The sequence below is a fragment of the Coregonus lavaretus genome (genome assembly GCF_964263955.1).
Source record: "Coregonus lavaretus genome assembly, contig: HAP1_SCAFFOLD_528, whole genome shotgun sequence".
Classification (NCBI taxonomy): Eukaryota; Metazoa; Chordata; class Actinopteri; order Salmoniformes; family Salmonidae; genus Coregonus; species Coregonus lavaretus.
Genome location: NW_028158324.1, coordinates 87,538 through 113,029, shown reverse-complemented (window position 1 = coordinate 113,029; position 25,492 = coordinate 87,538). Strand labels below are relative to the sequence as shown.

The 25,492-nt window shown below is 30.1% G+C and overlaps 1 protein-coding gene and 1 long non-coding RNA gene across 4 annotated transcripts in view; one reads left to right on the top strand and one right to left on the bottom strand.

Moving 5' to 3' along the window:
- LOC311124156 (isocitrate dehydrogenase [NADP], mitochondrial-like) overlaps positions 1 to 22,291 on the top strand; it is a 72,714-nt gene extending 50,423 nt beyond the window's left edge. The window contains exons 8-9 of the mRNA XM_084198357.1: positions 20,914 to 21,026; positions 22,182 to 22,291. Of these exons, the coding sequence (XP_084054483.1) occupies positions 20,914 to 21,026; positions 22,182 to 22,283 (215 nt within the window). The 3' untranslated portion in view covers positions 22,284 to 22,291. The remainder of the gene's footprint in view (positions 1 to 20,913; positions 21,027 to 22,181) is intronic.
- LOC311124159 lies at positions 22,282 to 24,945 on the bottom strand. Of its 3 annotated transcripts, none has more exons than XR_014612716.1 (3): positions 23,696 to 24,945; positions 22,342 to 23,633; positions 22,282 to 22,308 (listed from the first exon to the last, which is right to left on the bottom strand). It is a non-coding gene; the product is annotated as an uncharacterized lncRNA (long non-coding RNA). The 3 variants fall into 3 exon arrangements; XR_014612717.1 differs by lacking the exon at positions 22,282 to 22,308 and having other exon boundaries at positions 22,421 to 22,471; positions 22,567 to 23,633; XR_014612718.1 differs by lacking the exon at positions 22,282 to 22,308 and having other exon boundaries at positions 22,495 to 22,566; positions 22,631 to 23,633.
- Positions 24,946 to 25,492: the final 547 nt, after the last annotated feature.

The following is a 25,492-nucleotide window of genomic DNA, read 5'->3' as shown; positions in this document are numbered from 1 at the left end:
CTAACATACTGTCTCAAGGTGAGACCAACACTAATGTATAATATACTGTCTATACCTACAGTAATATAATAATAGAACCATAATGGAGACGTTCAGTCTAACATACTGTCTCAAGGTGAGACCAACACTAATGTATAATATACTGTCTATACATACAGTAATAATATTAAATACACTGTATATACATATAATAATAATAATAATAATAGAACTATGATGGAGACGTTCAGTCTAACATACTGTCTCAAGGTGAGACCAACACTAATATATAATATACTGTCTATACCTACAGTAATAATATTAAATACACTGTATATACATATAATAATAATAATAATAATAGAACCATAATGGAGACGTTCAGTCTAACATACTGTCTCAAGGTGAGACCAACACTAATGTATAATATACTGTCTATACCTACAGTAATATAATAATAGAACCATAATGGAGACGTTCAGTCTAACATACTGTCTCAAGGTGAGACCAACACTAATATATAATATACTGTCTATACCTACAGTAATAATATTAAATACACTGTATATACATATAATAATAATAATAATAATAATAATAGAACCATAATGGAGACGTTCAGTCTAACATACTGTCTCAAGGTGAGACCAACACTAATGTATAATATACTGTATATACCTACAGTAATATATAATATACTGTCTATACCTACAGTAATATATAATATACTGTCTATACCTACAGTAATATAATAATAGAACCATAATGGAGACGTTCAGTCTAACATACTGGCTCAAGGTGAGACCAACACTAATGTATAATATACTGTCTATACCTACAGTAATATATAATATACTGTCTATACCTACAGTAATATAATAATAGAACCATAATGGAGACGTTCAGTCTAACATACTGTCTCAAGGTGAGACCAACACTAATGTATAATATACTGTCTATACCTACAGTAATATAATAATAGAACCATAATGGAGACATTCAGTCTAACATACTGTCTCAAGGTGAGACCAACACTAATGTATAATATACTGTATATACATACAGTAATAATATTAAATACACTGTATATACATATAATAATAATAATAATAATAGAACCATAATGGAGACGTTCAGTCTAACATACTGGCTCAAGGTGAGACCAACACTAATATATAATATACTGTCTATACCTACAGTAATAATATTAAATACACTGTATATACATATAATAATAATAATAATAGAACCATAATGGAGACGTTCAGTCTAACATACTGTCTCAAGGTGAGACCAACACTAATGTATAATATACTGTATATACATACAGTAATAATATTAAATACACTGTATATACATATAATAATAATAATAATAATAATAGAACCATAATGGAGACGTTCAGTCTAACATACTGTCTCAAGGTGAGACCAACACTAATGTATAATATACTGTCTATACCTACAGTAATATATAATATACTGTCTATACCTACAGTAATATATAATATACTGTCTATACCTACAGTAATATATAATATACTGTCTATACCTACAGTAATATAATAATAGAACCATAATGGAGACGTTCAGTCTAACATACTGGCTCAAGGTGAGACCAACACTAATATATAATATACTGTCTATACCTACAGTAATATATAATATACTGTCTATACCTACAGTAATATATAATATACTGTCTATACCTACAGTAATATATAATATACTGTCTATACCTACAGTAATATATAATATACTGTCTATACCTACAGTAATATAATAATAGAACCATAATGGAGACGTTCAGTCTAACATACTGGCTCAAGGTGAGACCAACACTAATGTATAATATACTGTCTATACCTACAGTAATAATATTAAATACACTGTATATACATATAATAATAATAATAATAATAGAACCATAATGGAGACATTCAGTCTAACATACTGGCTCAAGGTGAGACCAACACTAATATATAATATACTGTCTATACCTACAGTAATAATATTAAATACACTGTATATACATATAATAATAATAATAATAATAGAACCATAATGGAGACATTCAGTCTAACATACTGTCTCAAGGTGAGACCAACACTAATGTATAATATACTGTCTATACCTACAGTAATAATATTAAATACACTGTATATACATATAATAATAATAATAATAATAGAACCATAATGGAGACGTTCAGTCTAACATACTGTCTCAAGGTGAGACCAACACTAATGTATAATATACTGTCTATACCTACAGTAATAATATTAAATACACTGTATATACATTTAATAATAATAATAATAATAGAACTATGATGGAGACGTTCAGTCTAACATACTGTCTCAAGGTGAGACCAACACTAATATATAATATACTGTCTATACCTACAGTAATATATAATATACTGTCTATACCTACAGTAATATATAATATACTGTCTATACCTACAGTAATAATATTAAATACACTGTATATACATATAATAATAATAATAATAATAATAGAACCATAATGGAGACGTTCAGTCTAACATACTGTCTCAAGGTGAGACCAACACTAATGTATAATATACTGTATATACCTACAGTAATAATATTAAATACACTGTATATACATATAATAATAATAATAATAGAACTATGATGGAGACGTTCAGTCTAACATACTGTCTCAAGGTGAGACCAACACTAATGTATAATATACTGTATATACCTACAGTAATAATATTAAATACACTGTATATACATATAATAATAATAATAATAATAATAGAACCATAATGGAGACGTTCAGTCTAACATACTGGCTCAAGGTGAGACCAACACTAATATATAATATACTGTCTATACCTACAGTAATAATATTAAATACACTGTATATACATATAATAATAATAATAATAATAATAGAACCATAATGGAGACGTTCAGTCTAACATACTGGCTCAAGGTGAGACCAACACTAATGTATAATATACTGTCTATACCTACAGTAATATAATAATAGAACCATAATGGAGACATTCAGTCTAACATACTGTCTCAAGGTGAGACCAACACTAATGTATAATATACTGTCTATACCTACAGTAATAATATTAAATACACTGTATATACATATAATAATAATAATAATAATAGAACCATAATGGAGACGTTCAGTCTAACATACTGTCTCAAGGTGAGACCAACACTAATATATAATATACTGTCTATACCTACAGTAATAATATTAAATACACTGTATATACATATAATAATAATAATAATAATAGAACCATAATGGAGACATTCAGTCTAACATACTGTCTCAAGGTGAGACCAACACTAATGTATAATATACTGTCTATACCTACAGTAATAATATTAAATACACTGTATATACATATAATAATAATAATAATAATAATAGAACCATAATGGAGACGTTCAGTCTAACATACTGGCTCAAGGTGAGACCAACACTAATATATAATATACTGTATATACATACAGTAATAATATTAAATACACTGTATATACATATAATAATAATAATAATAATAATAGAACCATAATGGAGACGTTCAGTCTAACATACTGTCTCAAGGTGAGACCAACACTAATGTATAATATACTGTCTATACCTACAGTAATAATATTAAATACACTGTATATACATATAATAATAATAATAATAATAAAACCATAATGGAGACGTTCAGTCTAACATACTGTCTCAAGGTGAGACCAACACTAATGTATAATATACTGTCTATACCTACAGTAATAATATTAAATACACTGTATATACATATAATAATAATAATAATAATAGAACTATGATGGAGACGTTCAGTCTAACATACTGTCTCAAGGTGAGACCAACACTAATGTATAATATACTGTCTATACCTACAGTAATAATATTAAATACACTGTATATACATATAATAATAATAATAATAATAGAACTATGATGGAGACGTTCAGTCTAACATACTGTCTCAAGGTGAGACCAACACTAATATATAATATACTGTCTATACCTACAGTAATAATATTAAATACACTGTATATACATATAATAATAATAATAATAATAATAATAGAACCATAATGGAGACGTTCAGTCTAACATACTGGCTCAAGGTGAGACCAACACTAATATATAATATACTGTCTATACCTACAGTAATAATATTAAATACACTGTATATACATATAATAATAATAATAATAATAGAACTATGATGGAGACGTTCAGTCTAACATACTGTCTCAAGGTGAGACCAACACTAATATATAATATACTGTATATACATACAGTAATAATATTAAATACACTGTATATACATATAATAATAATAATAATAATAATAATAGAACCATAATGGAGACGTTCAGTCTAACATACTGTCTCAAGGTGAGACCAACACTAATGTATAATATACTGTATATACCTACAGTAATATATAATATACTGTCTATACCTACAGTAATATATAATATACTGTCTATACCTACAGTAATATAATAATATACTGTCTATACCTACAGTAATATAATAATAGAACCATAATGGAGACGTTCAGTCTAACATACTGTCTCAAGGTGAGACCAACACTAATGTATAATATACTGTCTATACCTACACTAATATATAATATACTGTCTATACCTACAGTAATAATATTAAATACACTGTATATACATATAATAATAATAATAATAATAGAACCATAATGGAGACGTTCAGTCTAACATACTGTCTCAAGGTGAGACCAACACTAATGTATAATATACTGTCTATACCTACAGTAATATATAATATACTGTCTATACCTACAGTAATAATATTAAATACACTGTATATACATATAATAATAATAATAATAATAGAACCATAATGGAGACGTTCAGTCTAACATACTGTCTCAAGGTGAGACCAACACTAATGTATAATATACTGTCTATACCTACACTAATATATAATATACTGTCTATACCTACAGTAATAATATTAAATACACTGTATATACATATAATAATAATAATAATAATAGAACCATAATGGAGACGTTCAGTCTAACATACTGTCTCAAGGTGAGACCAACACTAATGTATAATATACTGTCTATACCTACACTAATATATAATATACTGTCTATACCTACAGTAATAATATTAAATACACTGTATATACATATAATAATAATAATAATAATAGAACTATGATGGAGACGTTCAGTCTAACATACTGTCTCAAGGTGAGACCAACACTAATGTATAATATACTGTATATACCTACAGTAATAATATTAAATACACTGTATATACATATAATAATAATAGAACCATAATGGAGACGTTCAGTCTAACATTCTGGCTCAAGGTGAGACCAACACTAATGTATAATATACTGTCTATACCTACAGTAATAATATTAAATACACTGTATATACATATAATAATAATAATAATAATAAAACCATAATGGAGACGTTCAGTCTAACATACTGTCTCAAGGTGAGACCAACACTAATGTATAATATACTGTCTATACCTACAGTAATAATATTAAATACACTGTATATACATATAATAATAATAATAATAATAGAACTATGATGGAGACGTTCAGTCTAACATACTGTCTCAAGGTGAGACCAACACTAATGTATAATATACTGTCTATACCTACAGTAATAATATTAAATACACTGTATATACATATAATAATAATAATAATAATAAAACCATAATGGAGACGTTCAGTCTAACATACTGTCTCAAGGTGAGACCAACACTAATGTATAATATACTGTCTATACCTACAGTAATAATATTAAATACACTGTATATACATATAATAATAATAATAATAATAATAGAACCATAATGGAGACGTTCAGTCTAACATACTGGCTCAAGGTGAGACCAACACTAATATATAATATACTGTATATACATACAGTAATAATATTAAATACACTGTATATACATATAATAATAATAATAATAATAATAGAACCATAATGGAGACGTTCAGTCTAACATACTGTCTCAAGGTGAGACCAACACTAATGTATAATATACTGTCTATACCTACAGTAATAATATTAAATACACTGTATATACATATAATAATAATAATAATAATAAAACCATAATGGAGACGTTCAGTCTAACATACTGTCTCAAGGTGAGACCAACACTAATGTATAATATACTGTCTATACCTACAGTAATAATATTAAATACACTGTATATACATATAATAATAATAATAATAATAGAACTATGATGGAGACGTTCAGTCTAACATACTGTCTCAAGGTGAGACCAACACTAATGTATAATATACTGTCTATACCTACAGTAATAATATTAAATACACTGTATATACATATAATAATAATAATAATAATAGAACTATGATGGAGACGTTCAGTCTAACATACTGTCTCAAGGTGAGACCAACACTAATATATAATATACTGTCTATACCTACAGTAATAATATTAAATACACTGTATATACATATAATAATAATAATAATAATAATAATAGAACCATAATGGAGACGTTCAGTCTAACATACTGGCTCAAGGTGAGACCAACACTAATATATAATATACTGTCTATACCTACAGTAATAATATTAAATACACTGTATATACATATAATAATAATAATAATAATAGAACTATGATGGAGACGTTCAGTCTAACATACTGTCTCAAGGTGAGACCAACACTAATATATAATATACTGTATATACATACAGTAATAATATTAAATACACTGTATATACATATAATAATAATAATAATAATAATAATAATAGAACCATAATGGAGACGTTCAGTCTAACATACTGTCTCAAGGTGAGACCAACACTAATATATAATATACTGTATATACCTACAGTAATATATAATATACTGTCTATACCTACAGTAATATAATAATAGAACCATAATGGAGACGTTCAGTCTAACATACTGTCTCAAGGTGAGACCAACACTAATGTATAATATACTGTATATACCTACAGTAATATATAATATACTGTCTATACCTACAGTAATATAATAATAGAACCATAATGGAGACGTTCAGTCTAACATACTGTCTCAAGGTGAGACCAACACTAATGTATAATATACTGTCTATACCTACACTAATATATAATATACTGTCTATACCTACAGTAATAATATTAAATACACTGTATATACATATAATAATAATAATAATAATAGAACCATAATGGAGACGTTCAGTCTAACATACTGTCTCAAGGTGAGACCAACACTAATGTATAATATACTGTCTATACCTACAGTAATATATAATATACTGTCTATACCTACAGTAATAATATTAAATACACTGTATATACATATAATAATAATAATAATAATAGAACCATAATGGAGACGTTCAGTCTAACATACTGTCTCAAGGTGAGACCAACACTAATGTATAATATACTGTCTATACCTACACTAATATATAATATACTGTCTATACCTACAGTAATAATATTAAATACACTGTATATACATATAATAATAATAATAATAATAGAACCATAATGGAGACGTTCAGTCTAACATACTGTCTCAAGGTGAGACCAACACTAATGTATAATATACTGTCTATACCTACACTAATATATAATATACTGTCTATACCTACAGTAATAATATTAAATACACTGTATATACATATAATAATAATAATAATAATAGAACTATGATGGAGACGTTCAGTCTAACATACTGTCTCAAGGTGAGACCAACACTAATGTATAATATACTGTATATACATACAGTAATAATATTAAATACACTGTATATACATATAATAATAATAGAACCATAATGGAGACGTTCAGTCTAACATACTGTCTCAAGGTGAGACCAACACTAATGTATAATATACTGTATATACATACAGTAATAATATTAAATACACTGTATATACATATAATAATAATAGAACCATAATGGAGACGTTCAGTCTAACATACTGGCTCAAGGTGAGACCAACACTAATATATAATATACTGTATATACATACAGTAATAATATTAAATACACTGTATATACATATAATAATAATAATAATAATAGAACTATGATGGAGACGTTCAGTCTAACATACTGGCTCAAGGTGAGACCAACACTAATATATAATATACTGTATATACATACAGTAATAATATTAAATACACTGTATATACATATAATAATAATATTAATAATAGAACCATAATGGAGACGTTCAGTCTAACATACTGTCTCAAGGTGAGACCAACACTAATGTATAATATACTGTCTATACCTACAGTAATAATATTAAATACACTGTATATACATATAATAATAATAATATTAATAATAGAACCATAATGGAGACGTTCAGTCTAACATACTGTCTCAAGGTGAGACCAACACTAATATATAATATACTGTATATACATACAGTAATAATATTAAATACACTGTATATACATATAATAATAATAATAATAATAATAGAACTATGATGGAGACGTTCAGTCTAACATACTGTCTCAAGGTGAGACCAACACTAATGTATAATATACTGTATATACATACAGTAATAATATTAAATACACTGTATATACATATAATAATAATAATAATAATAATAGAACTATGATGGAGACGTTCAGTCTAACATACTGTCTCAAGGTGAGACCAACACTAATGTATAATATACTGTATATACATACAGTAATAATATTAAATACACTGTATATACATATAATAATAATAATAATAATAATAGAACTATGATGGAGACGTTCAGTCTAACATACTGTCTCAAGGTGAGACCAACACTAATATATAATATACAGTCTATACCTACAGTAATATATAATATACTGTCTATACCTACAGTAATAATATTAAATACACTGTATATACATATAATAATAATAATAATAATAGAACTATGATGGAGACGTTCAGTCTAACATACTGTCTCAAGGTGAGACCAACACTAATATATAATATACTGTCTATACCTACACTAATGTATAATATACTGTCTATACCTACAGTAATATAATAATAGAACCATAATGGAGACGTTCAGTCTAACATACTGTCTCAAGGTGAGACCAACACTAATATATAATATACTGTCTATACCTACAGTAATAATATTAAATACACTGTATATACATATAATAATAATAATAATAATAATAGAACCATAATGGAGACGTTCAGTCTAACATACTGGCTCAAGGTGAGACCAACACTAATGTATAATATACTGTATATACCTACAGTAATAATATTAAATACACTGTATATACATATAATAATAATAATAATAATAGAACCATAATGGAGACGTTCAGTCTAACATACTGTCTCAAGGTGAGACCAACACTAATATATAATATACTGTCTATACCTACAGTAATAATATTAAATACACTGTATATACATATAATAATAATAATAATAATAATAATAATATAACCATAATGGAGACGTTCAGTCTAACATACTGTCTCAAGGTGAGACCAACACTAATGTATAATATACTGTCTATACCTACAGTAATAATATTAAATACACTGTATATACATATAATAATAATAATAATAATAATAATAGAACTATGATGGAGACGTTCAGTCTAACATACTGGCTCAAGGTGAGACCAACACTAATGTATAATATACTGTATATACATACAGTAATAATATTAAATACACTGTATATACATATAATAATAATAATAATAATAGAACTATGATGGAGACGTTCAGTCTAACATACTGTCTCAAGGTGAGACCAACACTAATATATAATATACTGTATATACATACAGTAATAATATTAAATACACTGTATATACATATAATAATAATAATAATAATAGAACTATGATGGAGACGTTCAGTCTAACATACTGTCTCAAGGTGAGACCAACACTAATATATAATATACTGTATATACATACAGTAATAATATTAAATACACTGTATATACATATAATAATAATAATAATAATAATAGAACCATAATGGAGACGTTCAGTCTAACATACTGTCTCAAGGTGAGACCAACACTAATGTATAATATACTGTCTATACCTACAGTAATATATAATATACTGTCTATACCTACAGTAATATATAATATACTGTCTATACCTACAGTAATATAATAATAGAACCATAATGGAGACGTTCAGTCTAACATACTGTCTCAAGGTGAGACCAACACTAATATATAATATACTGTCTATACCTACAGTAATATAATAATAGAACCATAATGGAGACGTTCAGTCTAACATACTGTCTCAAGGTGAGACCAACACTAATATATAATATACTGTCTATACCTACAGTAATATAATAATATACTGTCTATACCTACAGTAATATAATAATAGAACCATAATGGAGACGTTCAGTCTAACATACTGTCTCAAGGTGAGACCAACACTAATGTATAATATACTGTCTATACCTACAGTAATATAATAATATACTGTCTATACCTACAGTAATATAATAATAGAACCATAATGGAGACGTTCAGTCTAACATACTGTCTCAAGGTGAGACCAACACTAATGTATAATATACTGTCTATACCTACAGTAATATATAATATACTGTCTATACCTACAGTAATATAATAATAGAACCATAATGGAGACGTTCAGTCTAACATACTGTCTCAAGGTGAGACCAACACTAATGTATAATATACTGTCTATACCTACAGTAATATATAATATACTGTCTATACCTACAGTAATATAATAATAGAACCATAATGGAGACATTCAGTCTAACATACTGTCTCAAGGTGAGACCAACACTAATATATAATATACTGTCTATACCTACAGTAATAATATTAAATACACTGTATATACATATAATAATAATAATAATAATAATAGAACCATAATGGAGACGTTCAGTCTAACATACTGTCTCAAGGTGAGACCAACACTAATGTATAATATACTGTCTATACCTACAGTAATAATATTAAATACACTGTATATACATATAATAATAATAATAATAATAGAACCATAATGGAGACATTCAGTCTAACATACTGTCTCAAGGTGAGACCAACACTAATATATAATATACTGTCTATACCTACAGTAATAATATTAAATACACTGTATATACATATAATAATAATAATAATAATAATAATAATAGAACTATGATGGAGACGTTCAGTCTAACATACTGTCTCAAGGTGAGACCAACACTAATGTATAATATACTGTCTATACCTACAGTAATATAATAATATACTGTCTATACCTACAGTAATATAATAATAGAACCATAATGGAGACGTTCAGTCTAACATACTGTCTCAAGGTGAGACCAACACTAATGTATAATATACTGTCTATACCTACAGTAATATATAATATACTGTCTATACCTACAGTAATATAATAATAGAACCATAATGGAGACATTCAGTCTAACATACTGTCTCAAGGTGAGACCAACACTAATATATAATATACTGTATATACATACAGTAATAATATTAAATACACTGTATATACATATAATAATAATAATAATAATAATAGAACCATAATGGAGACGTTCAGTCTAACATACTGTCTCAAGGTGAGACCAACACTAATGTATAATATACTGTCTATACCTACAGTAATAATATTAAATACACTGTATATACATATAATAATAATAATAATAATAGAACCATAATGGAGACATTCAGTCTAACATACTGTCTCAAGGTGAGACCAACACTAATATATAATATACTGTCTATACCTACAGTAATAATATTAAATACACTGTATATACATATAATAATAATAATAATAATAATAATAATAGAACTATGATGGAGACGTTCAGTCTAACATACTGTCTCAAGGTGAGACCAACACTAATGTATAATATACTGTCTATACATACAGTAATAATATTAAATACACTGTATATACATATAATAATAATAATAATAATAATAATAGAACCATAATGGAGACGTTCAGTCTAACATACTGGCTCAAGGTGAGACCAACACTAATGTATAATATACTGTATATACCTACAGTAATAATATTAAATACACTGTATATACATATAATAATAATAATAATAATAGAACCATAATGGAGACGTTCAGTCTAACATACTGGCTCAAGGTGAGACCAACACTAATGTATAATATACTGTCTATACCTACAGTAATATATAATATACTGTCTATACATACAGTAATATATAATATACTGTCTATACCTACAGTAATATAATAATAGAACCATAATGGAGACGTTCAGTCTAACATACTGTCTCAAGGTGAGACCAACACTAATGTATAATATACTGTCTATACCTACAGTAATAATATTAAATACACTGTATATACATATAATAATAATAATAATAATAATAATAGAACCATAATGGAGACGTTCAGTCTAACATACTGTCTCAAGGTGAGACCAACACTAATGTATAATATACTGTCTATACCTACAGTAATAATATTAAATACACTGTATATACATATAATAATAATAATAATAATAATAATAGATCTATGATGGAGACGTTCAGTCTAACATACTGGCTCAAGGTGAGACCAACACTAATGTATAATATACTGTATATACATACAGTAATAATATTAAATACACTGTATATACATATAATAATAATAATAATAATAGAACTATGATGGAGACGTTCAGTCTAACATACTGTCTCAAGGTGAGACCAACACTAATATATAATATACTGTCTATACCTACAGTAATAATATTAAATACACTGTATATACATATAATAATAATAATAATAATAGAACCATAATGGAGACGTTCAGTCTAACATACTGTCTCAAGGTGAGACCAACACTAATATATAATATACTGTCTATACCTACAGTAATATAATAATATTAAATACACTGTATATACATATAATAATAATAATAATAATAGAACCATAATGGAGACGTTCAGTCTAACATACTGTCTCAAGGTGAGACCAACACTAATGTATAATATACTGTCTATACCTACAGTAATAATATTAAATAGACTGTATATACATATAATAATAATAATAATAATAATAGAACTATGATGGAGACGTTCAGTCTAACATACTGGCTCAAGGTGAGACCAACACTAATGTATAATATACTGTATATACATACAGTAATAATATTAAATACACTGTATATACATATAATAATAATAATAATAATAGAACTATGATGGAGACGTTCAGTCTAACATACTGTCTCAAGGTGAGACCAACACTAATATATAATATACTGTATATACATACAGTAATAATATTAAATACACTGTATATACATATAATAATAATAATAATAATAGAACCATAATGGAGACGTTCAGTCTAACATACTGTCTCAAGGTGAGACCAACACTAATATATAATATACTGTCTATACCTACAGTAATATAATAATAGAACCATAATGGAGACGTTCAGTCTAACATACTGTCTCAAGGTGAGACCAACACTAATGTATAATATACTGTCTATACCTACAGTAATAATATTAAATACACTGTATATACATATAATAATAATAATAATAATAGAACCATAATGGAGACATTCAGTCTAACATACTGTCTCAAGGTGAGACCAACACTAATGTATAATATACTGTCTATACCTACAGTAATAATATTAAATACACTGTATATACATATAATAATAATAATAATAATAAAACCATAATGGAGACGTTCAGTCTAACATACTGTCTCAAGGTGAGACCAACACTAATGTATAATATACTGTCTATACCTACAGTAATAATATTAAATACACTGTATATACATATAATAATAATAATAATAATAGAACCATAATGGAGACGTTCAGTCTAACATACTGTCTCAAGGTGAGACCAACACTAATGTATAATATACTGTCTATACCTACAGTAATAATATTAAATACACTGTATATACATATAATAATAATAATAATAATAATAGAACTATGATGGAGACGTTCAGTCTAACATACTGGCTCAAGGTGAGACCAACACTAATATATAATATACTGTCTATACCTACAGTAATATATAATATACTGTCTATACCTACAGTAATATAATAATAGAACCATAATGGAGACATTCAGTCTAACATACTGTCTCAAGGTGAGACCAACACTAATGTATAATATACTGTCTATACCTACAGTAATAATATTAAATACACTGTATATACATATAATAATAATAATAATAATAATAGAACTATGATGGAGACGTTCAGTCTAACATACTGGCTCAAGGTGAGACCAACACTAATATATAATATACTGTCTATACCTACAGTAATATATAATATACTGTCTATACCTACAGTAATATATAATATACTGTCTATACCTACAGTAATATATAATATACTGTCTATACCTACAGTAATATAATAATAGAACCATAATGGAGACGTTCAGTCTAACATACTGTCTCAAGGTGAGACCAACACTAATGTATAATATACTGTCTATACCTACAGTAATAATATTAAATACACTGTATATACATATAATAATAATAATAATAATAGAACTATGATGGAGACATTCAGTCTAACATACTGGCTCAAGGTGAGACCAACACTAATATATAATATACTGTATATACATACAGTAATATAATAATAGAACCATAATGGAGACGTTCAGTCTAACATACTGTCTCAAGGTGAGACCAACACTAATGTATAATATACTGTATATACATACAGTAATAATATTAAATACACTGTATATACATATAATAATAATAATAATAATAATAGAACCATAATGGAGACGTTCAGTCTAATATACTGTCTCAAGGTGAGACCAACACTAATGTATAATATACTGTATATACATACAGTAATAATATTAAATACACTGTATATACATATAATAATAATAATAATAATAGAACTATGATGGAGACGTTCAGTCTAACATACTGGCTCAAGGTGAGACCAACACTAATGTATAATATACTGTCTATACCTACAGTAATAATATTAAATACACTGTATATACATATAATAATAATAATAATAATAGAACCATAATGGAGACGTTCAGTCTAACATACTGTCTCAAGGTGAGACCAACACTAATGTATAATATACTGTCTATACCTACAGTAATAATATTAAATACACTGTATATACATATAATAATAATAATAATAATAGAACTATGATGGAGACGTTCAGTCTAACATACTGTCTCAAGGTGAGACCAACACTAATATATAATATACTGTCTATACCTACAGTAATATATAATATACTGTCTATACCTACAGTAATATAATAATAGAACCATAATGGAGACGTTCAGTCTAACATACTGTCTCAAGGTGAGACCAACACTAATATATAATATACTGTATATACCTACAGTAATAATATTAAATACACTGTATATACATATAATAATAATAATAATAATAGAACTATGATGGAGACGTTCAGTCTAACATACTGTCTCAAGGTGAGACCAACACTAATGTATAATATACTGTCTATACCTACAGTAATAATATTAAATACACTGTATATACATATAATAATAATAATAATAATAGAACCATAATGGAGACGTTCAGTCTAACATACTGTCTCAAGGTGAGACCAACACTAATGTATAATATACTGTCTATACCTACAGTAATAATATTAAATACACTGTATATACATATAATAATAATAATAATAATAATAATAATAGAACCATAATGGAGACGTTCAGTCTAACATACTGTCTCAAGGTGAGACCAACACTAATGTATAATATACTGTCTATACCTACAGTAATATAATAATAGAACCATAATGGAGACATTCAGTCTAACATACTGTCTCAAGGTGAGACCAACACTAATATATAATATACTGTCTATACCTACAGTAATAATATTAAATACACTGTATATACATATAATAATAATAATAATAATAATAATAGAACCATAATGGAGACGTTCAGTCTAACATACTGTCTCAAGGTGAGACCAACACTAATGTATAATATACTGTATATACCTACAGTAATAATATTAAATAGACTGTATATACATATAATAATAATAATAATAATAGAACTATGATGGAGACGTTCAGTCTAACATACTGTCTCAAGGTGAGACCAACACTAATGTATAATATACTGTATATACCTACAGTAATATATAATATACTGTCTATACCTACAGTAATAATATTAAATAGACTGTATATACATATAATAATAATAATAATAATAGAACTATGATGGAGACGTTCAGTCTAACATACTGTCTCAAGGTGAGACCAACACTAATGTATAATATACTGTATATACCTACAGTAATATATAATATACTGTCTATACCTACAGTAATAATATTAAATAGACTGTATATACATATAATAATAATAATAATAATAGAACTATGATGGAGACGTTCAGTCTAACATACTGTCTCAAGGTGAGACCAACACTAATATATAATATACTGTCTATACCTACAGTAATATAATAATAGAACCATAATGGAGACATTCAGTCTAACATACTGGCTCAAGGTGAGACCAACACTAATATATAATATACTGTCTATACCTACAGTAATATAATAATAGAACCATAATGGAGACATTCAGTCTAACATACTGTCTCAAGGTGAGACCAACACTAATATATAATATACTGTCTATACCTACAGTAATAATATTAAATACACTGTATATACATATAATAATAATAATAATAATAATAATAATAGAACCATAATGGAGACGTTCAGTCTAACATACTGGCTCAAGGTGAGACCAACACTAATGTATAATATACTGTCTATACCTACAGTAATATAATAATATACTGTCTATACCTACAGTAATATATAATATACTGTCTATACCTACAGTAATATAATAATATACTGTATATACCTACAGTAATATAATAATAGAACCATAATGGAGACGTTCAGTCTAACATACTGTCTCAAGGTGAGACCAACACTAATATATAATATACTGTCTATACCTACAGTAATAATATTAAATACACTGTATATACATATAATAATAATAATAATAATAATAGAACCATAATGGAGACGTTCAGTCTAACATACTGTCTCAAGGTGAGACCAACACTAATGTATAATATACTGTCTATACCTACAGTAATAATATTAAATACACTGTATATACATATAATAATAATAATAATAATAATAGAACCATAATGGAGACGTTCAGTCTAACATACTGGCTCAAGGTGAGACCAACACTAATGTATAATATACTGTATATACATACAGTAATAATATTAAATACACTGTATATACATATAATAATAATAATAATAATAGAACTATGATGGAGACGTTCAGTCTAACATACTGGCTCAAGGTGAGACCAACACTAATATATAATATACTGTCTATACCTACAGTAATAATATTAAATACACTGTATATACATATAATAATAATAATAATAATAGAACTATGATGGAGACGTTCAGTCTAACATACTGGCTCAAGGTGAGACCAACACTAATATATAATATACTGTCTATACCTACAGTAATAATATTAAATACACTGTATATACATATAATAATAATAATAATAATAGAACCATAATGGAGACGTTCAGTCTAACATACTGTCTCAAGGTGAGACCAACACTAATATATAATATACTGTCTATACCTACAGTAATATATAATATACTGTCTATACCTACAGTAATATAATAATAGAACTATGATGGAGACGTTCAGTCTAACATACTGGCTCAAGGTGAGACCAACACTAATATATAATATACTGTCTATACCTACAGTAATAATATTAAATACACTGTATATACATATAATAATAATAATAATAATAATAATAGAACTATGATGGAGACGTTCAGTCTAACATACTGTCTCAAGGTGAGACCAACACTAATATATAATATACTGTCTATACCTACAGTAATAATATTAAATACACTGTATATACATATAATAATAATAATAATAATAGAACTATGATGGAGACGTTCAGTCTAACATACTGTCTCAAGGTGAGACCAACACTAATGTATAATATACTGTCTATACCTACAGTAATATATAATATACTGTCTATACCTACAGTAATATAATAATAGAACCATAATGGAGACGTTCAGTCTAACATACTGGCTCAAGGTGAGACACAGACAGTACATACAGATGTTCCATTCATCCTCCAATATACTCTCATATTTTCTCTGAACTTCAAAGGGTTTCATGTTTTTATTGCTGAGAAAGGTCCACCTTGTAGCTAGCAGGAGTCCTATTAAAGTATAATCACATCGGAAAGTCTGGATGTACAGCGCCTTCAGAAAGTATTCACACCCCTTGACTTTTTCCACATTTTGTGTTACAGACGGAATTTTTTAAAATGGATACAATTTAGATTTTGTGTCACTGGCCTACACACAATACCCCATATTGTCAAAGTGGAATTATGTTTTTTGAGATTTAAAAAAATTAATTAAAAATGAAAAGCTGAAATGTCTTGAGTCAATAAGTATTCAACCCCTTTGTTATGGCAAGCCTAATGTCATGTCTCCTCCCGTTGCTCCCCTCCGGTGCTCTGATTCGCCGGTCTGAGCGCACCACCTCGGCAAACACAGGAATGGAAACCCAACGCACCCTAATGACCTCCAGTCACCTGCATCTCATCATCTCATCACCAGCCCTATATAGCCCTGGACTGTTCAGTGTTGTGTTGTGTGATTGTTAGCGGCGTGTCGTTTACTCTCTCTTTGGTATTCTCTTTCTCATTGTTTAGTAAACCTTTACCTTGTTAATTCCTGCGTCTGCGTCCTGCCTCTTCGTATACTCAGTACTCGTCACACCTAAATAGTTCAGGAGTAAAAATGTGCTGAACAAGTCACATAATTTGCATGAACTTTGTGCAGTAATATCTGTAAGGTCCCTCAGTCGAGCAGTGAATTTCAAACACAGATTCAACCACAAAGACCAGGGAGGTTTTCCAATGCCTTGCAAAGAAGGGCACCTATTGGTAGAGTAAATACATTTAACAGACATTGAATATCCCTTTGAGCATGGTGAAGTTATTAATTACACTTTGGATGGTGTATCAAAACATCCAGTCACAACAAAGATACAGGCGTCCTTCCTAACTCAGTTGCCGGAGAGGAAGGAAACTGCTCAGGGATTTCACCATGAGGCCAATGGTGACTTTAAAACAGTTACAGAATTGAAAGCTCAAAGGAGAAAACTGAGGATGGATCAACAACATTGTAGTTACTCCACAATACTAACCTAATTGACAGAGTGAAAAGAAGGAAGCCTGTACAGAATATAAATAATACAAAACATGCATTGTGTTTGCAACAAGGCACTAAAGTAAAACTGCAAAAAATGTGTCAAAGCAATTCACTTTTTGTTCTGAATACAAAGTATGTTTGGGGCAAATCCAGTACAACACATTACTGAGTACCACTCTCCATATTTTCAAGCATAGTGGTGGCTGCATCATGTTATGGGTATGCTTGTAATCATTAAGGACTGGGAGTTTTTTCCGGATAAATAATACATGGAATGGAGCAAAGCACAGGAAAAATCCTATAGAAAAACCTGGTTCAGTCTGCTTTCCAACAGACACTGGGAGATGAATTCACCTTTCAGCAGGACAATAACCTAAAACACAAGGCCAAATATACACTGGAGTTGCTTACCAAGACACACGACCTGAAAATGGTTGTCTAGCAATGATCAACGATCAATTTAACTTTTGAAAATAATATTGGGAAAATGTTACACAATCCAAGTGTGGAAAGCTCTTCGAGGGTTACCCAGATAATTCACGTGCTTCTACAAAGTATTGACTCGGGGTGTGAATACTTATGTAAATTAGATACTGCATTTCTGTATACATTTTCAATACATTTGAAAAAAAAATGTAAAAAAACTTTCACTTTGTCATTATGGGGTATTGTGTGTAGATGGGTGAGAAAATACATTTAATCAATTTTGAATTCCGGCTGAAACAACAAAATGTGGAATAAGTCAAGGGGAATGAATAGTTTGTGAAGGCATTGTACCTGGCTGAACTCCTAAGACACAGTGGAGGGTGATTGGATATCCTCTGCCATGCTATTGATGACTGGCTGAACTCCTAAGACACAGTGGAGGGTGATTGGATATCCTCTGCCATGCTATTGATGACTGGCTGAACTCCTAAGACACAGTGGAGGGTGATTGGATATCCTCTGCCATGCTATTGATGACTGGCTGAACTCCTAAGACACAGTGGAGGGTGATTGGATATCCTCTGCCATGCTATTGATGACTGGCTGAACTCCTAAGACACAGTGGAGGGTGATTGGATATCCTCTGCCATGCTATTGATGACTGGCTGAACTCCTAAGACACAGTGGAGGGTGATTGGATATCCTCTGCCATGCTATTGATGACTGGCTGAACTCCTAAGACACAGTGGAGGGTGATTGGATATCCTCTGCCATGCTATTGATGACTGGCTGAACTCCTAAGACACAGTGGAGGGTGATTGGATATCCTCTGCCATGCTATTGATGACTGGCTGAACTCCTAAGACACAGTGGAGGGTGATTGGATATCCTCTGCCATGCTATTGATGACTGGCTGAACTCCTAAGACACAGTGGAGGGTGATTGGATATCCTCTGCCATGCTATTGATGACTGGCTGAACTCCTAAGACACAGTGGAGGGTGATTGGATATCCTCTGCCATGCTATTGATGACATCCTCTTGTTGTTGTTGTTGTTGTGTGTGTGTGCATAGGTTTCGGCTCCCTGGGTCTGATGACGTCAGTGTTGGTGTGTCCTGATGGGAAGACCATTGAGGCAGAGGCAGCCCACGGCACCGTGACACGGCACTACCGCGAACACCAGAGGGTAAGGAACTAACCCTGACCTCTAACCCTAACCCTGATCCTATCCCTGACTCACGCCACGGTAACCAGCCACTGGGCGTTAGGACCTTTCCATGCTGGTGGGTAATTCAGTCTTATTGCTAATGATGCTACTGCTGTATAGCCAGTCACTGTTACAAATATCCTTCTCCTCCTGTAGGGTAGACCACCATGTCACTGTTAAAATTATCCTCTGTCCTCCTGTAGGGTAGACCACCATGTCACTGTTAAAACTATCCTCTGTCCTCCTGTAGGGTAGACCACCATGTCACTGTTAAAACTATCCTCTGTCCTCCTGTAGGGTAGACCACCATGTCACTGTTAAAACTATCCTCGGTCCTCCTGTAGGGTAGACCTACCAGAGCTATGTCACTGTTAAAACTATCCTCTGTCCTCCTGTAGGGTAGACCTACCAGAGCCATGTCACTGTTAAAACTATCCTCTGTCCTCCTGTAGGGTAGACCTACCAGAGCCATGTCACTGTTAAAACTATCCTCTGTCCTCCTGTAGGGTAGACCTACCAGAGCCATGTCACTGTTAAAACTATCCTCTGTCCTCCTGTAGGGTAGACCTACCAGAGCCATGTCACTGTTAAAACTATCCTCTGTCCTCCTGTAGGGTAGACCTACCAGAGCCATGTCACTGTTAAAACTATCCTCTGTCCTCCTGTAGGGTAGACCTACCAGAGCCATGTCACTGTTAAAACTATCCTCTGTCCTCCTGTAGGGTAGACCTACCAGAGCCATGTCACTGTTAAAACTATCCTCTGTCCTCCTGTAGGGTAGACCTACCAGAGCCATGTCACTGTTAAAACTATCCTCTGTCCTCCTGTAGGGTAGACCTACCAGAGCCATGTCACTGTTAAAACTATCCTCTGTCCTCCTGTAGGGTAGACCTACCAGAGCCATGTCACTAGCCATGTTTATACCTGGTTCTAACATGCGTCCTTTGTACTGATCTTGTCCTCATTCTGATTGTGGCCACATTTGTAGATGATTAAAATACTAATTTCTAATTATTTTGATCAGGTCTTATAAGTGTAAATGGGCAAGATCAGGACAAGATCAGGATGAAGGACACATGTTAGCTGCAGGTAAAAACGGGACTTCTGTTAACACTGTCCTCTCTCCTCCTGTAGGGCAGACCCACCAGCACCAACCCCATCGCCAGCATCTTTGCCTGGACCAGAGGGCTGGAACACCGAGGAAAACTGGATGGAAACCCAGACCTCATCAAGTAATATATTAATAACTACTAACCCTGACCTGTAACATCTCAATAACTACTCAAACCCTGACCTGTAACATCTCAATAACTACTAACCCTGACCTGTAATATATTAATAACTACTCAAACCCTGACCTGTAATATATTAATAACTACTCAAACCCTGACCTGTAACATCTCAATAACTACTCAAACCCTGACCTGTAACATCTCAATAACTACTAACCCTGACCTGTAATATATTAATAACTACTCAAACCCTGACCTGTAATATATTAATAACTACTAACCCTGACCTGTAACATCTCAATAACTACTCAAACCCTGACCTGTAATATATTAATAACTACTAACCCTGACCTGTAATATATTAATAACTACTCAAACCCTGACCTGTAATATATTAATAACTACTCAAACCCTGACCTGTAATATATTAATAACTACTCAAACCCTGACCTGTAATATATTAATAACTACTAACCCTGACCTGTAACATCTCAATAACTACTCAAACCCTGACCTGTAATATATTAATAACTACTAACCCTGACCTGTAATATATTAATAACTACTCAAACCCTGACCTGTAATATATTAATAACTACTCAAACCCTGACCTGTAACATCTCAATAACTACTAACCCTGACCTGTAATATATTAATAACTACTCAAACCCTGACCTGTAATATATTAATAACTACTAACCCTGACCTGTAACATCTCAATAACTACTCAAACCCTGACCTGTAACATCTCAATAACTACTAACCCTGACCTGTAATATATTAATAACTACTAACCCTGACCTGTAACATCTCAATAACTACTAACCCTGACCTGTAATATATTAATAACTACTCAAACCCTGACCTGTAATATATTAATAACTACTCAAACCCTGACCTGTAATATATTAATAACTACTCAAACCCTGACCTGTAATATATTAATAACTACTAACCCTGACCTGTAATATATTAATAACTACTCAAACCCTGACCTGTAATATATTAATAACTACTCAAACCCTGACCTGTAATATATTAATAACTACTCAAACCCTGACCTGTAATATATTAATAACTACTCAAACCCTGACCTGTAATATATTAATAACTACTCAAACCCTGACCTGTAATATATTAGTAACTACTCAAACCCTGACCTGTAATATATTAATAACTACTCAAACCCTGACCTGTAATATATTAATAACTACTCAAACCCTGACCTGTAACATCTCAATAACTACTAACCCTGACCTGTAATATATTAATAACTACTCAAACCCTGACCTGTAATATATTAATAACTACTAACCCTGACCTGTAACATCTCAATAACTACTCAAACCCTGACCTGTAACATCTCAATAACTACTAACCATGACCTGTAATATATTAATAACTACTAACCCTGACCTGTAACATCTCAATAACTACTAACCCTGACCTGTAATATATTAATAACTACTCAAACCCTGACCTGTAATATATTAATAACTACTCAAACCCTGACCTGTAATATATTAATAACTACTCAAACCCTGACCTGTAATATATTAATAACTACTCAAACCCTGACCTGTAATATATTAATAACTACTAACCCTGACCTGTAATATATTAATAACTACTCAAACCCTGACCTGTAATATATTAATAACTACTCAAACCCTGACCTGTAATATATTAATAACTACTAACCCTGACCTGTAATATATTAATAACTAATCAAACCCTGACCTGTAATATATTAATAACTACTCAAACCCTGACCTGTAATATATTAATAACTACTCAAACCCTGACCTGTAATATATTAATAACTACTCAAACCCTGACCTGTAACATCTCAATAACTACTCAAACCCTGACCTGTAATATATTAATAACTACTCAAACCCTGACCTGTAATATATTAATAACTACTCAAACCCTGACCTGTAATATATTAATAACTACTCAAACCCTGACCTGTAATATATTAATAACTACTCAAACCCTGACCTGTAATATATTAATAACTACTAACCCTGACCTGTAATATATTAATAACTACTCAAACCCTGACCTGTAATATATTAATAACTACTCAAACCCTGACCTGTAATATATTAATAACTACTCAAACCCTGACCTGTAATATATTAATAACTACTCAAACCCTGACCTGTAATATATTAATAACTACTCAAACCCTGACCTGTAATATATTAGTAACTACTCAAACCCTGACCTGTAATATATTAATAACTACTCAAACCCTGACCTGTAATATATTAATAACTACTCAAACCCTGACCTGTAACATCTCAATAACTACTAACCCTGACCTGTAATATATTAATAACTACTAACCCTGACCTGTAACATCTCAATAACTACTAACCCTGACCTGTAATATATTAATAACTACTCAAACCCTGACCTGTAATATATTAATAACTACTCAAACCCTGACCTGTAATATATTAATAACTACTCAAACCCTGACCTGTAATATATTAATAACTACTCAAACCCTGACCTGTAATATATTAATAACTACTAACCCTGACCTGTAATATATTAATAACTACTCAAACCCTGACCTGTAATATATTAATAACTACTCAAACCCTGACCTGTAATATATTAATAACTACTAACCCTGACCTGTAATATATTAATAACTAATCAAACCCTGACCTGTAATATATTAATAACCACTCAAACCCTGACCTGTAATATATTAATAACTACTCAAACCCTGACATGTAATATATTAATAACTACTCAAACCCTGACCTGTAACATCTCAATAACTACTCAAACCCTGACCTGTAATATATTAATAACTACTCAAACCCTGACCTGTAATATATTAATAACTACTCAAACCCTGACCTGTAATATATTAATAACTACTCAAACCCTGACCTGTAATATATTAATAACTACTCAAACCCTGACCTGTAATATATTAATAACTACTAACCCTGACCTGTAATATATTAATAACTACTCAAACCCTGACCTGTAATATATTAATAACTACTCAAACCCTGACCTGTAATATATTAATAACTACTCAAACCCTGACCTGTAATATATTAATAACTAATCAAACCCTGACCTGTAACATCTCAATAACTACTCAAACCCTGACCTGTAATATATTAATAACTACTAACCCTGACCTGTAATATATTAATAACTACTAACCCTGACCTGTAA